Source organism: Mytilus edulis, chromosome 9, assembly GCF_963676685.1.
Source record: "Mytilus edulis chromosome 9, xbMytEdul2.2, whole genome shotgun sequence".
NCBI classification, from domain to species: Eukaryota; Metazoa; Mollusca; class Bivalvia; order Mytilida; family Mytilidae; genus Mytilus; species Mytilus edulis.
This window is the reverse complement of record NC_092352.1, coordinates 46,803,092-46,819,645: the sequence shown is the minus strand read 5'-3', so window position 1 is coordinate 46,819,645 and position 16,554 is coordinate 46,803,092. Positions and strand designations below refer to the sequence as shown.

General features: G+C 32.9%; 2 protein-coding genes across 2 annotated transcripts in view; one reads left to right on the top strand and one right to left on the bottom strand.

Moving 5' to 3' along the window:
* Positions 1-295: 295 nt before the first annotated feature.
* Positions 296-6,629, bottom strand: LOC139488494 (uncharacterized). The gene is made up of 2 exons (XM_071274175.1): positions 1,110-6,629; positions 296-608 (listed from the first exon to the last, which is right to left on the bottom strand). Exon 1 carries the CDS (start codon positions 5,933-5,935, stop codon positions 1,628-1,630), a length of 4,308 nt encoding a protein of 1,435 aa, XP_071130276.1. The 5' UTR covers positions 5,936-6,629; the 3' UTR covers positions 296-608; positions 1,110-1,627.
* Positions 6,630-8,457: 1,828 nt separating this feature from the next.
* LOC139489713 (uncharacterized) overlaps positions 8,458-16,554 on the top strand; it is a 73,878-nt gene continuing 65,781 nt past the window's right edge. Inside the window, exons 1-5 of the mRNA XM_071276446.1 lie at positions 8,458-8,596; positions 10,968-11,035; positions 12,131-12,315; positions 13,759-13,816; positions 14,854-15,030. Coding sequence (XP_071132547.1) covers positions 8,571-8,596; positions 10,968-11,035; positions 12,131-12,315; positions 13,759-13,816; positions 14,854-15,030 — 514 coding nt within the window. The 5' untranslated portion in view covers positions 8,458-8,570. The remainder of the gene's footprint in view (positions 8,597-10,967; positions 11,036-12,130; positions 12,316-13,758; positions 13,817-14,853; positions 15,031-16,554) is intronic.

The following is a 16,554-nucleotide window of genomic DNA, read 5'->3' as shown; positions in this document are numbered from 1 at the left end:
TCACGGTCTACTGAACATAAAAAATGAAAGTGCGAGTTTCAGGTTAAAGTTTTTGGTCAAGGAAGGTAGTTTTTGAAGAAGTTGAAGTCCAATGAACTTGAAACTTAAAATAATACACATGTTCCGGGTATGATATGATCTTGATTTTTTAACCCAATTTCATGGTCAACTGAACATGGAAAATGATAGTGCGTTTGGGGCATCCGTGTACTTTGAACACATTTGTCACGGACGGACGGATGGAGAAGTCTTTCAGTGCTATTTTACAATATTGACCAAAGAATCAACGATTAGAATAAATAAATTATTTAATAAACAAACAAAAAAAATAAACAATTAAGAAGAAAAATACATCAAATTATTATAAATATTAAAGTCCAAATAAATAGTCCAGCAGCTTCAGTAGTTTGTATTGTATATCCAGATTACTTCCCTTTATATCGTTATGACGGTTATGGTATCGTTATGACAGTTATGGTATCGTGCACGACAGTTCCACTAAAATATGTAGATATGTTGTTTGATGAATTATCATGTATGATTGCGTTCAATCTGTATGACCACTCCTTAACACCGCAGCATTGTATAACTCTGGTGCAGGCTGGAACCTGGTAATAATATAATTGTACAAACTCTTTAGTACGATTATCAATTTAGATATGCTTTTTACTTGCACGTTCATGCAACATAAACATGAACTCTATAATCTCACGTTCATAAAATGAACATATATATTCTATTAATTTACATAGATAAATATACACATACATTTTATATGTAGCAAAATGTGTCATACTGTAATAAATATCATAACCTTGCATGATAGTTTCACGTACATAAGGAAATTCGGAACCTTGTACACATAAATATCACGTACATTCAATTTGTACCCGTAATTAATAATCTTGTTCTTGTTCACTAGTAAAACCGCAAATATCTGAATATAAAACATGGTTTTCATATCTTTAAATCCGTTTACAAAACATTCTAAATTATACAATTTACATAATGGAAAATTATCTGCAGAAGTCTGAAAGTTTCGGAAATTTGATAAACAAAGTAACATACAGAAAAGTATATATAAATATATGTAAGAATAAAACACTTACCTCGGAATTGATGCACTATATACAGTAGAACCATTGTAGGTTAAATTTAGCTAACAAATATGAAATGCTCTAACGAGTGTGGCATCCTTCCACACGAAAATCCCAAGCAGAAATGAAATGACAACGTGTCCAAAGAAATCATCTGACCACTGTTTAAAAATAGCCAAACTTGTCCGAAGAACTCGATTGACCACTATTTAAAAATAGTCAACAGGTGTGTAAATAGGCCAAGCCTAATCAGTGTGCGTTTAAACACAGGTGAACCAAACTTAGGCCAAACGTACATATATACATCAAAGCGTATGTTAAAACTATGTATAAAATAAACCGTGAACAATAGGCGTCCTGCGCAAAGACTGCAAGTGCAATTCTCTGATCATGACGACAATTTCACAATCGTTATCTATATACAAGCTCGACTAAATAAATATGTGAATAACTCTATAAAATACATCTGGATCGTGACATCACCTCCCAAATTTGAGAAAGTATTCTTACTTTCATTTATCTCCACGATCCTATATACGACTCAAAAAATCTGCTCCAACGTTGTCCTTTCCTTTGATGGCAACAATCCTGAACCTATACGGCTGTAACAAGAGTGACCATCTCATCAATCGTGCATTTGCAATTTTAGACTTTTGCAAATATATCAAAGGTTGATGGTCGGTCTCTAATATAAACTGTTTACCATATAAATACCTTTGAAATTTGCTGATTGCCCATACAATGGCTAGGCATTCTTTCTCGATAGTGGAGTAATTTCGTTCACTAGCTTTCAGTTTTTTACTAGCGTACGATACAGGCAATCTAATATTATCTTCATCCTGTAGCAGTATAGCGCCTATTCCATTATCAGAAGCATCAGTTTGAAGGATAAATACCTGAGAAAAGTTCGGCAACTTTAAAACAGGAGCTTTTACTAATGCATTCTTCAAACTTGAAAATGCTCTTTCATGAATAGCTTCCCAACATACCTGATTTGGTTGTCCCTTTTTCGTCAGATCAGTAAGCGGACTTGCTATATCTGAGAAATTGGGAACAAACTTTCTGTAAAATTCAGCCATGCCAATGAAACTTCTAACTTGTTTCTTGGTTGTAGGCCTATGAGCATTTTTGATTACCTCAATTTTATCTGGATTTGGTGAAAGGCGATCTGTTCCGACAATGTGACCTAAAACTTCAAGACTGCTATACGCTATATAACACTTTGAGGGTCTTGCTGACAAATTTGCAGATGCCAACCTCTCAAATACACTCTCCAAAACCTCCATATGGTGATTAAAAGAACGTGTGTACACTATAATATCGTCAACAAAGTTATCAACGTTTTCCAACCCTTCTAAAACTTTTCTCATACAACGTACAAAAGTAGCACCACTATTGACTAAGCCAAATGGCAGAACCTTGAATTGGAACAATCCTCTAGGTGTTTGGAATGCTGTTTTGGGTTTTGCAGCATCCACAAGACTAATTTGCCAATATCCCTTGGTTAAATCAATTTTAGATATAAACTGATAACCAGACAACTTTGAAAACATCTCTTCTATATTACCCATCGTTTCTGCGTCGAAAATTGTAATACTATTTAAACCTCTAAAATCTATACAAAACCGATTACTCTGATCTTTCTTCTTCACAATCACAAATGGACTTGAATAAGGACTATCTGATCGCTCAATGATATCCATTTCTATCATCTTATCGACTTCCTTATTTACCGTGTCTAGCATAGCATATGGTATGGGATAAGGTTTAAATCGAACAGGATCATCAGAAGTCAACTTGATATCGTGCTGTAGTACATTTGTCCTACCTGGAATATCTGTTAACACGTGTGAGAACTTATCTAGTAAACACTGTACCTTAACTGTTTCATTTGCTTTTAAAGCTTCGTTGATATGAACATCTCGTAATGTCTCCTTAGCAACTGCAACGGGCGTTTCGATTAACTCACTTTCGTAATTGTCTACATCGTCTGTATCTTCATTTTCGAGATCTATAACTGATACTGTAGCAACAAAACCTACCTTGTGATCTGGTGCAGTAACGCACACGTTAGTTTGCTCACGTTCAACATACAGTTTCAGCATGTTGACATGACACATTTTAAGTTTACCTCTCATATCAATTCTGTAATCAAGGTCACTGATCTTTTCTACTATAGATAATGGTCCTTTCCAATGCATCAGCAACTTATTTGCTTTAGTAGGTAGTAGCACCAATACTTTTTGACCTACCTTAATCTTTCTTGAACGTGACTTTCTGTTATATATACGTGACTGTTTACGTGAAGCTTTCTCCAAGTTTTGTTTAACCAATTCACAAGTCGACTCCAATCTTTCTCGTAAATTGATAACATACTCGTATGTGGACCTCACTTCAGGATCAGTAATTTCTCTAGTCCACAATTCTTTAAGAATTGTCATTGGACCTCTGACTGGCCAACCATATACCAATTCAAATGGGGAAAATAAAACACTCTCCTGAGGTACTTCTCTGTAGGCAAATAATGCTGGTCCTAAATACTTATCCCAATCTCGCGGACGCTCTGCACATAGTCGCTTCAACATCAGCTTCATCGTACCGTTAAACCTTTCAACGAGTCCGTTACACATAGGATGATACGGTGTGGTAGTAAGCTGCCGAAGTGAAATCAGTCTACTTACCTCAGACATTAAATTGGAAGTAAATTGTGCGCCCATATCTGTCAACATCTCTCTTGGAAAACCTACCCGACAAAATATATCAATCAATGCTTCCGCTACCCTTTCTGTCTCGATAGATGGTAACGCTACTCCTTCTGGATACCTTGTAGCGTAATCAACAAGTGTTAGTATATACCGATTTCCTTTATCAGTCACTGGTACTAAAGGTCCAACTATATCTACAGCTACTCTGCGAAAAGGTACATCTATGATAGGGGTTTTACCCAAAGGAGCTCTAACTTGCTTACCTTTTGGTACAGTGCGTTGGCAAATATCACAGGACTGGCAATACCGCTTAACATCGGATTCAACTCCTGGCCAGTAAAACTCTGATAATACACGATAAACTGTACGTCGTGTAGCCATATGTCCCGCCATCAATGACTCGTGTGCTAATTTCATGACATCGCTTCTATAAACTTCAGGAACGACCAACTGACGGAATAACTTACCGTTTTCTACTTTTGGCGACATAAATTCTCTATACATAAGTTTCTTTTTCAATATGTAATTTACCTTTGTACCATTGGTCTTCTCAAAGTTTCTGCCTTCAGCTACATACTGTCTAAGCTTCGACAAACTTGCATCAGACTGCTGTTCATACTCAATGTCCTCTAGACTAACATCTTTAATACTTCCTGGAACTTTTAATTTCGGATATGGATTATCTCTCTTCTTCGCTTGCTGTCGAGTTACTACACTTACCGTCGGAGATATATCGGGATCATAAGGCTCCCTAGCACCATCTATGTTTCCTATAATAACATCATATAATGGTTGTTCCATACACCATGCTTTTACTTCACCTTGATAATAAGGACTGTCTATAGTAATTATAGCTATAGGTACTTTAACACTCGACCCATCAGCTAATACACATGTCTGATAATCGTCTAGAAAACAATCTATACTTACAAGACTTTTCTTTATAACAACTCCATTACATCCTGTATCGCGAAGTACTGTCACAACACGGTTACCTAACTTACCTTTAGCTACAGGCATTTTGATTGGTTTCTTTTCACACTGTTCAGGTATTGTAAGATTACTTACCTGTGTAGTAATAATGCTATCAGTAAGAGTAATAACATTCCCGCAGATTGGAGTTTCCTTTCCCCGTGAACCACTATTTTGTACATTACCAACCTTGTTTTTCAATAATGGACAGTTCGATATCAAGTGATCTGATTTGTTGCACTTAAAGCACTTTCTATCAAACCTGTTTCCACCGCCATAACCTCCTGTATGTCTATTTCTATCTCTGTCACTTTGCTTTGGCGGTTCTTGGTTCCGTGCATTGTTGGGTTTTTGAGACGGCTGTGACTTACCTTTTTGAGTCTGATTGGTAAGTGATACTATATTTACTCGCCTTGCCTCCTTAAATTGATCAGCATACCGAGTCATCTCATCTATGGACTTCGGTACTCTCTCTTTCAGAAATAACATTACCTCGTTATTACATATGTGTAAAAACTGATCTCTTAACATAAGATCATAAAGTCCATCAAACGTCTTCACAACATTAGACATATCAATCCACCTACTAAAATAACTACCCAAACGAACAGAAAACTGTTGAAACGTTTCACCAAACTCTGGACGACAAGATCTGAACTTCTGCTTAAAGCCATCTTCAGTCATGTTATACCTCTTCAACAAACATGTCTTAAGAGCATCATAATCTAATGCTTGATCTGAGGGCATCAAAGCGTACACATTTAATGCATTACCTTTAAGAAGTGCACTCAAATGAGTGGCCCATATTGATTTGTCCCATTTTTGCGATATAGCATACCTTTCATAACGACGCAAATATGCATCCATATCATCAGTACCTTCCTCAAAAGGAGGTAGTTTAGGTACCTTTGAGGGGTTAACATTACGTTTTTCTTCCCTGTGTTTTTCAGTTTCCAATAAACGAGTATTATCTAGTCTTTTCAATTCCAACTCATGTTCTAATCTTACCTTTTCAACTTCCCATTCTTCCTTCTCTCTTTCTCTTTCAAAACGTCTATCATCGCGCTGTTTCGCCTGTTGTGACTCAATGAACCTAATTAAATCTTCATTGGCTAACCCCAACGACTCACCATACTGTCGTAACTCTTTTAGAGTCTCCATGATTGATTCCTGCTAATATGACTTGCTATGTAACAATAAACTAGACTAAGGACAATGCTCAATATATCACATATATATATCTCGTAACACTACGCTTTAGTATCACAGTTGACCATAGCCTGGTCCACAAGTGTCAATCACAACACAAAATAAACAATCGCCTTAGTCTAAATTTACTCTAAATAACAATACCTACATTAAATCTACTGTTTGTACTTGCAGCGTGCAACAACCCCGAGGCACTGTAGTGTAGAAATTTTACAAATTCTGAGGTTCCAAACTATCAGGTTTCTGTCGACATTACAGTTTCTGAAAAATACAATAGTAAGCTTTACTACACGTTATGAATGTATATTCAATGTATATAAAAAAAAAATAACAATTCTTCTATAGAAAATATAAATTTAACTTCAAAATGTATAAGAAAAAAAAAACACTTCAGACTTATCCCACTTCTGACACCAATTGTGACGGACGGACGGATGGAGAAGTCTTTCAGTGCTATTTTACAATATTGACCAAAGAATCAACGATTAGAATAAATAAATTATTTAATAAACAAACAAAAAAAATAAACAATTAAGAAGAAAAATACATCAAATTATTATAAATATTAAAGTCCAAATAAATAGTCCAGCAGCTTCAGTAGTTTGTATTGTATATCCAGATTACTTCCCTTTATATCGTTATGACGGTTACGATAATTTAGACTGCAGTCTGATTGGTAAGTGATACTATATTTACTCGCCTTGCCTCCTTAAATTGATCAGCATACCGAGTCATCTCATCTATGGACTTCGGTACTCTCTCTTTCAGAAATAACTAACTCAATGCTCAGAGTCCACTTTTATTGGCTTGGTATGGCGAACTACGTAGAAAAATTGCAAACTCAGTGTGTAAAATGTAACTCACTGTGTAAAATAGTTGACATAGAAGGTCAATCTAAACCACTGTGTACCGCTTGCAAGAATTCAGACCAGCAGATTATTTGAACCTGGGACCATCAAAGGGAGGACAGGCGTATACCGGGTATATCGGTAATTACAGACGATTGAACAAGCCATACCGACAAGGAATTTAACAGCCAGGACAACAACTGAGACATTTAATAACCAATATACATCATTAACTAGCTACGAATTAACCGAAAGACTACACTCAGACCAAAGAGCTCAACTAGAGTAAAAAGCTAGTTAAAGAGTTTTGTAACTTAATTAACAGGAATGGTAAAATCCCACACCACAAGTTACCTCCAATCATACAGGGAAAGGACAATGCAAACGAATTAACCGGAGATGAATGATTATAGTGGTAACCTAGAGTATGAGGAGGAAAAACTGAAAAGTGTATATTGGACCATTTGTAAATCAAAATCAATTCAAATAATTTTATTGGTTTAAATTGCAAAACAGTAATTATGATACGCCTGATACCAGCTGCATGACATTTACAAAACACAAATACAAGAATAGACAAAATTAAACAAAACCCAAATATATAGAGACATATTTTCTCATTGATAAGAGACATAATTTGTATGTTGCTACAACAGCATCAGACAATTAAGATTCAACAAGCTAATTGCTATACTTTTCGAGCTTATAAATTTTGATCTACTAGTACTCTATAATATAATTCTGAAAATTGTTTCTATGAGATGATTTATGTTGTATGAAACCATAATGTAAATCTGTTATTTATAAGAATGAAAGGTATGTATTCTCAGATCTGCAGTGACATCACAACATGTAACTGACCAATCAATGATTAGCATTTTTGTTATGTAAACAATGTTGAGAGGTGATGCGGATAAGATTCCTCTAGATTTTCCATAGACTTATTGCAAATTAATTTAATTGATATATATCGTAACCAGTTGAATATAGTAATTTTACTCTTTTAATACTGTTAAAGACACTATATAATATCTCTATTTTGATTTTTAACATACTATAACCTCTGGTTAAAAAATAATCGGCAATATAAATAATCAGTAATCCCCTTCAAATAGATGAAAAATCTAGAGGATTCCGGATGACATCACCTCCTGACAAATGTAAATGCCAGGATGATTTTACTTTTAACTCGATGCTTTTTTTTTATCTGTAATTTAAAAATCTTTAAAATGAAAAATTAGTTACATGATTTACTGTCTCGTTTACATGTTAATTTTTACACCAATCGTGAAGAGGTTAGAACAATATTTGAAGACAGAAATGTTCTAAGAATCATGAGATCACAATAGTCCCGTTATGAGGGACAGGATGAGGTTTACACATGATATGGACAATGCGGAGCCATGCGGCAATAGTGAAATTATACGGGTTTGCATACTGGTATATTATTACAGTTAATTTATACTTCACGTGCATTTTTGAACAGTACAGTTGCGGCGGGTTGCTAATCCATAAGATAAGAAGAATTTTATTAATCTAATCAAGAACCCATAAAGGGCATCATTTTACAACACAATATGATTGGAAAAAGCAAAACAGAAAACTAATACTTACATTGTACTACACAGATAGTGGTGCTCCATATAGTGGAGGAAAGAATGTAAAAGACGGTGCTACGATTGTGACGTCACTTTTACATCTTTCCGGCGTAAACAAACGTGATCCAGGTCAAATGCTTTATGAAATATGGTAACTGTTTCAAAAAGTAGGTATATTTTCTGCAAGTGACATTGAACAGTTTTCTTCAGTTTTCATAAATACAACAAATTACTTAAATAAAAAAGAGGATGACCATTGGATATTCTGGGAGGGTTGCAGGAGGATATATTTTCGTCTGTTGCTATGGGTGTTTTCCCGCGGATTTTGTACCTAATGTGTTTTTGCGTTACATAATTTTTTATGCCCCACCTACGATAGTAGAGGTGCATTATGCTTTCTGGTCTGTGCGTCCGTCCGTTCGTCCGTCCATCCGTTCGTCTGTTCCTCTTCAGGTTAAAGTTTTTGGTCAAGGAAGTTTTTGATGAACTTGAAGTTGAAGTCCAATCAACTTGAAACTTAGTACACATGTTTCCTATGATATGATCTTTCTAATTATAATGCCAAATTAGAATTTAGACCTCAATTTCACGGTCTACTGAACATAAAAAATGAAAGTGCGAGTTTCAGGTTAAAGTTTTTGGTCAAGGAAGGTAGTTTTTGAAGAAGTTGAAGTCCAATGAACTTGAAACTTAAAATAATACACATGTTCCGGGTATGATATGATCTTGATTTTTTAACCCAATTTCATGGTCAACTGAACATGGAAAATGATAGTGCGTTTGGGGCATCCGTGTACTTTGAACACATTCTTGTTATTTTTATCCTATCTATAATCTAGTGTGCAAAGTCATTTAATATCTTCGGTTCTTACTATGCTACTTAAGTCTCAGTTCTTGCCAGACATACCAGGCCAAGTCATAAAATGAATAATCTAATATCAAAATCAGTCTTACTCTACCAATATATCATCCCCTTTCTTCCCCCTGAAAATCAAATGGTCTTTCCTAGTGAAAGAACTGTTATTCCATTTTGATATGCCATTATCATTTAAAGATGATAATAATAAATCATTCAATAGATCTAGCAATTTGAAAAAGGAGGAGGGGCACTTGAATAGAAGTTCTGCAAAATAGTCGATACAAGTTCCAAGAGCCTGGATACATGTTCCAAGAGCGTGAAGTGGAGAAATGTTCTTTAATATCAATTCCCTGGAACAAATATAACAGTATTCGTCACTTGAGATTTTTCACTATAGATATATATATTCATATAAATCACATTTTATCCAAAAAATATTTTTGGGTCATTTCTGGCTTGATTTCGGGCTACTTGAGTACCAAGAGAAGCAGAATTGTCACAGATTTATTGTATTATATTTGTTGTATTTTTGTTGTATATTATTTTCATTTTCTCTTGAGATAACACAAATATTATTTTCTGTTTAGAAATTTGCTGTATATTTCAAACAAGTTAAATTGTCCAAATTTATTAACTGTGTTCACATCAAAAGAAAACACAAACAATTGAAAACAAAACTATGAACAAATAAACAATTATTCTTTAGACAATTCATTTGTATAATTTAACACCTTGTTCATAAAAATCCAATGAGGGTCATTTTTGGACACTTTTTAATCAACTTGGTAATAATAGTCCATTAAAGACCATATTGCTATTTCAACTCTCCCTTTACTGGTCATCCAAGTCATTTCCATAATATTTTGACGTCATACGAGAAAATATCTTGATGTCAAATTAAAACAGTGGCATAGATTCCTATTGAACAGCAATAAGGTTATACATGTAATTTATATAGAATAAAATTTGCTGCAGGCTTATTTATTGTGGAATGTTTTCATTTTCTGATGAATTTAGAAACACCAGCACTATTTTATGTTCATAGATTTGCTATAGACTTCAACCAAATTTAATTGTAAAGAGTAAATGTAATACCGGTTTTCTGTTACAGCGGATTCCATTGAGTGTGTAGCCAAAGGTAATATCTTTGGTTAGCTTGCTTGTTAGCTGAACCGTGAAGTCATTGTTATGTTTGGTAAACTACCCTGCTTTGAGAATAGACTAGTCCTACAGAAAATAAATCAATCTGTCTGTTGGACTATGCTACTTCGAAAGGAGGGTAGTTTACCTAACCTAACAATGACTTCACGGTTCAGCTAACAAGCAAGCTAACCAAAGATATTACCTTTCGCTACACACTCAATGGAATCTGCTGTAATGAAGAGTAAAACACAAACAATTGAAATCAAAACTATGGCTAAATAAAATCATATCCATATTCAATTGTGTGTCTTTGAAGACCTGGTTTGTAAAAATCAAACAATGAAAGCCTGCAAGAAACAAAATGTGTAATTATGCATGAAGTATATTTAAAATATTTTTCAAGTTTTCAAGATGAATATTGATAACAAAATGGTTACCCAACTTTTTTTTGCTGGAAAGCATGAAATAAGCACATATATTTGTTGGCTTACATTTGAAATTGTTACTCATTATCAAATTAGACTTTTTACTTTCAGAATGGTTTGCTGCTATGTTTTACTTTTGCTTTGCTTCACTGTAACAGTTAATTCCAAAGGCAAAAAAGGTAATTATTTAAAGAAATTACAAAATTATGCAGTGCAAAAACAAGTAGCTTTACCGCTCAACGCTCAAACTTATGATAATTTAAAAAAAATGAAATTTATATTCTTGTAAGGATCAATGATGATTTAAGCAGAGATTATGATATTCAAACTCTTTGTTTTATGTTGCCTACCCATGCTTTGTAGAGTGCGGGGTAGATAAAGAATTTTTTGGGCAAATAATTAGTATGAGTTACATGATTTAATTATTCAAGAAAATAAATGTTAGAGTAGGAAAAAAATTGAAACAATTTGTGTCATAAATGTTTCGGGTAAGCTGCTTTTAAGGTGGTACTCAGGTACTAAGGCAGCATCAAAGACTTCAAATATTATATTTAGCCTGAAAAATAACTCGCAGAAGACTTGAATAATATAATATAATTAATGTTGAGCTGGTCTTTGATTCACTGCCAGGTGATCATTTAATAATTTGACATTACAGTGACAAATAGATTAATGTAGTAATACACCATTATTTAAGACGTTTTGGCCACTGGCCTAATCTTCAATATCTTTATTACATGGTATATGTATATATTATTATCGCTATTTTGTGCATTTTTCCTTTGATCTTCTTTTGTGATAATTTTTCATATCATGCTACTGAGTCAGACGCTTGAGATGGAAAATTATTGTTAGAAACTAAGGAGGCACATGGCGTTGCTAATAAAATTGACAATGTCGTCATAAGTAAATAGTGATAAATATATTATCATTCATTATCTCAACTCGATTGATTTTCTCGTGGCTCAAGCGAGAAAAATAAATCTCATTGAGATGATCAACAATTATCTATACATACTACTTGTAATGTATTTCGAATTTGATTGCGATTTTACTTGCTTGTGCAGTTTCAGGCTAAAAATTGTGCATAAGCCACATGTCTGGACTTTTTTTTGTTTAGGTTGTAGTCACTTTGAAGGGAGTTTTGATTTTAAGTACATTATGACAATTGGAAGTAACTTTTACTTTTACCTATTTTTACTAAAAACTTATAGCATCTAATTTTGGAAGTATAATTTCAATCTTCATTAAATAATATGAATCAATAATTACAGATGACACGAAAGAAAAGGCAGAATTTCTTGTCAATCATATGACAGACGCTTTGTTCGTCCTCAGACCTCCGGATAGGGAAAAGTTTATGAGAAAATGCACTGTAGGTCAAAAAGTGTGTAGGGAAATGGATATAGGTGATAAAGCAGATATTAAATGGGTAACTGGTATTAGTGAAGAAGCAAAGGTGAGTACAGATGTATACAAAAATTAATACTATTTTCATTTATCCCTTTAACTCCATTTATTAGTTACCGTATTCGGCCGTGTATAGTACGCAGTTATGTATAGTCCGCACCCCCTTTTCATCCCCTTAAAATCGAGAAAAAAAGTTTTGTAAAAAAAAAAAAAAAAAAAAATAATTTAATTTTTTTTTTAACAAAGTCTAGTTCACTGTTAAAATCCACTGAAAGTGATCTATTCTCCATGTTTTTTATAAAAATAATAAATTTTGTTTTATTTATTTCATGAAAAATAATGAAATGGTAGAGCTTTTCATCAGGTAATTAATATTTGATAATTTTATAAAAGTAATTATTAATCAAAATATCCCTTTTAAAATTAACATTTGTCTAAGTATGTCCAAGCTGATGAATAATATAACAGAAATAATTTGAATATTATGGAACAAAAGAAAAAAGAGATCAAACATTTATCTAAATTAATTAGCAGTAATCAAAATTTTTAAACTATTTAATCTTATATAATCTTTTCATTGATCATGTTGTTATATTGCCTGGGGATTATAATATTTAACATCTGTCAAAACTTGACATCATTATTTAATTGCTACACACCCATACTTAATCCTTAATTACCCCTCTTGATTACCTATACAGGATGTCACACCTTTACTTTGACTAATCAATTTTGAAGAGAAAAGTTTAAAAAGAATAAGAATTAATTGAAATAAATATAATTAACGTCTCCAATATACATTATTAGTGCAGAAAAAAACGAAATTAAAAAAAAAAAAAAAAAAAATTTTTTTTTTTTTATAAATTTCGAAAACCGTCTATAGGTGTGTATAGTCCGCACCCCTTGTACAAACTACATATTTAAGGAAAAAAAGTGCGGACTATACATGCCCAAATACGGTAGTAAACTAATTTTGGTCTAAAACAATCATTCACCTGAACAGATTTAAAAGACTGAACAATGCAATGTTGCTGTTTAGTGTGAGCCATGGCTCTGTGTACTTACATCTATAATTGTTTACTTTTTACAGATTTTGACTTAGAACAAGATTTCTCTCATTGGCTCTCAAACCACATCTTCTTATTTCTTTTTTAAAAGTTATTTTCAGTGAGTCTTTTAGTTAATTTTCAGTCTTGTCCACTGCAGTAAATTCAGTACTGGTCAGACCATTTGTTTGCAGTAAATCAAGACCACCTCTACACACACACACACACACACTCATAAATTCAAAGGTCAGTGTTTCATATTAATCCACACTGTATGTTGGCTGCTATTTGTAATTAGCTATAGTAGATACCTTCTAAGAGTAATGTCACTTCTATAAACAGACATATAGGGACAGTTCGCCACAATTAAGTATTAAACACCAAGACTAAGTGGTATTTTTTCATAACAATGTATTAACTGTTATATTATTAATTTCTAATTGTAGGCCAACTTCTGGTCGTCTTACAAGTGTTTTATGCACCGAAAAGAAGTTATGTGTCCAAGTAAGCATTATTTGTGATACCTTTCTATTTCATTTCTAGTTTTTGATATGTTATCATAGACACAATGATTAGAACAAAAGCATATCATTATTGAAAACAAAAGAGTAGACGTTTTTAAACTCGATGAGGATTTGTTTATTTTTGGTATAGTAGATTACACAAAAATTGTTTTTTAAATACATATTTGATTTCTCAAAAGCTTTTACAAAACAGAGTTTGAAGCCTTGACCACCAGAGATTGTAGCCTTGACCACCAGAATTTTGTAAAGGACCAAAACAATACACCAAACTTTTTCCAATATCTAGTCCAAAGACCAATATTCTAAATTTTTTTTATGGGTCTTAATTAAGTTTGGCATATAATCCTAGTCTAAATTGAATGTTTCTATTCTGGGGCATAGAACTTGAGACTAAAGGTACAGACTGCATTTTGTATTTGAAATAGAAATAAAAGTGCGGAACAGCAGATTTCCTGACAAATTAGCTTCATACCTATATGAAATAGTACTTTGTTGAACATTTAAATTTTTGGTTTACTATAATCTATAAAAGCACGAAAACTGGTACATATCAAATGAATAACAATGAATACACAGTAGTGCATCAAACATAAAAATGCAGGAAACTCAACATTAAAATAATAATGAATTTGTATACCTGCATAATTATTTCTCATTTTGAACATTGTGTTTGGTTAGTTTGTTTGTCAAATTAAAAAATTCCCAAATATTTTTTTGATACCAGTAGTAGCCCAAATAATCATAATTTTTTCTAAAGGGAATGTTAATGTATGTGTTGCATTGGTATGATGTCCTTGATCTTTTTTAAACAGTCATAGAAATTTGGATTTGGCATTTACAGGACCGATTAGATTATTCTTAAAAAAAATCTTGGTAATGTATTACAAAATTATCAAAAATCAATACAAAGTTATCAAAAATCAACAGGACTTAATATAGTTTTACAGGACATGTTCTGTTGTACCTATGCTAATTCTGAGGACTGTTTTAAGTTGATTATTTTCATTGATCTTGTAGTTAATGGTGGTTGGACAACATGGACTGAATGGGGAGAATGTCAAGCTAAGTGTGGTGATTTGTCTGAAGTCAAAAGAAGAAGGACATGTATGAATCCAGTGCCAATGAATAATGGCTTGCAATGTTTTGGTGTAAATTCAGAACGAAAATTATGTGAAGGAAAATGTACTGGACCAGGTGTGGTATTAAGTACTTAATATATATATAATTAAAAACCAATTGTTCAGAGAACAATTGAAAGTCTTTCCAAACCAAAGAAATTTGGATAAGAAGGTAGTTTTTCATACTGATGCGATAAATGATGGTTTAATTATCTTTTTGGGTGATATAATGGAGATAATATGCTACTTCCGGTGAAATTAATGTCACTTCTGGTCTTATATGATAGCTTCTTTCGCACTGATTCCAAAAATATATAGTTTCTATATACTTTTGTATGTAGAATGGCAGATAATTAACCACTTCCGGTTTGTTGGAAGTCATTTTTAGTCTTCAGGAATCTGTTTATGTATCTATATGACAAAATATAAGGATTCTGAGTACTTTTGTGTGAAAAAATTGCAAACAAAGCTACTTCCGGTTTTCTAAAGGTTACTTCCGGTAGCCATTTTTAGAGGTCATTTGTCACTTTACCTTTTGTATAAGGTCAAATGTCTTTATAATGAACTTAATTGAAGTTATAATCAAATAACCTCATATCAAGACATTTCAGGGGCATCAACTCCTGTAAGATGCCATTTAATTGTATAAGACTAAATGTAGCATATCTTAACTACAATAAAGCTGACATTTTGCACTTGTTCTTTTATATGTATCTCTCAAAGTGTCAGAGAAAATGCAAAAACGAGCAAAAGTCACAATTGAGAACTTGACCTTGACCTTTGACCTTGACCTCATTTTATAAGTTAGGACCTAGAGGACTCAAATAAAAACATTCCACGGTTATACGGTTAACTGTTTATGAGTTAAAAAAACATACCGACAAATTTATTTTGTAAAGGTAGATAACTCCTACAAAATTTCATCAAATCGCTTCGATCCAAATACGCCAAAAATTACTGAGGATGTAACGAACAATTTGTAAAAAAAATTTTGTCGATATCTTTTTTTGTTACGGAGGAGATGCACTCTGATTATAAACAGTGAATAGGGAGATAACTCTTACATAGAAAAAGGTTCGCCTTAGCAGGGTGAAATTTAAAAGCGTATAACCTATACGATAGAATATGAGAAATATCTAAGCGACATATTGCGAAACAAATGTTTATCGCAAGAACAAAATTTGGCGGAAGAAAAAAAAAATAATAATAATTAAAAACCAATTGTTCAGAGAACAATTGAAGGTCTTTCCATATCAAAGAAATTTTGATAAGAAGATAGTTGTTCATAATGATACGATAAATAATGGTTTAATCATATTTTTAAGTCATATAAAGGAGATAATATGCTACTTCCGGTGAAATGAATGTCACTTCCGGTCTAATATGATAGCTTCTTTCACACTGATTCCAAGAATATATAGTTTATATATACTTTTGTATTTAGAATGGGAGATACATGGTCACTTCCGGTTTGTTGGAAGTCATTTTTAGTCTTCAGTAATCAGTTTATGTATCTATATGACAAAATATATGGATTCTGAGTACTTTTATACGAAAAAATTGCAAAAAAAGGTTACTTCCGGTTTTCTCAAGGTCACTT

What these genes read in the sequence shown, in the direction of transcription:
- LOC139488494 (XM_071274175.1), bottom strand. Translation starts at nt 5,935, where the DNA reads ATGGAGACTCTAAAAGAGTTACGACAGTATGGTGAGTCGTTGGGGTTA.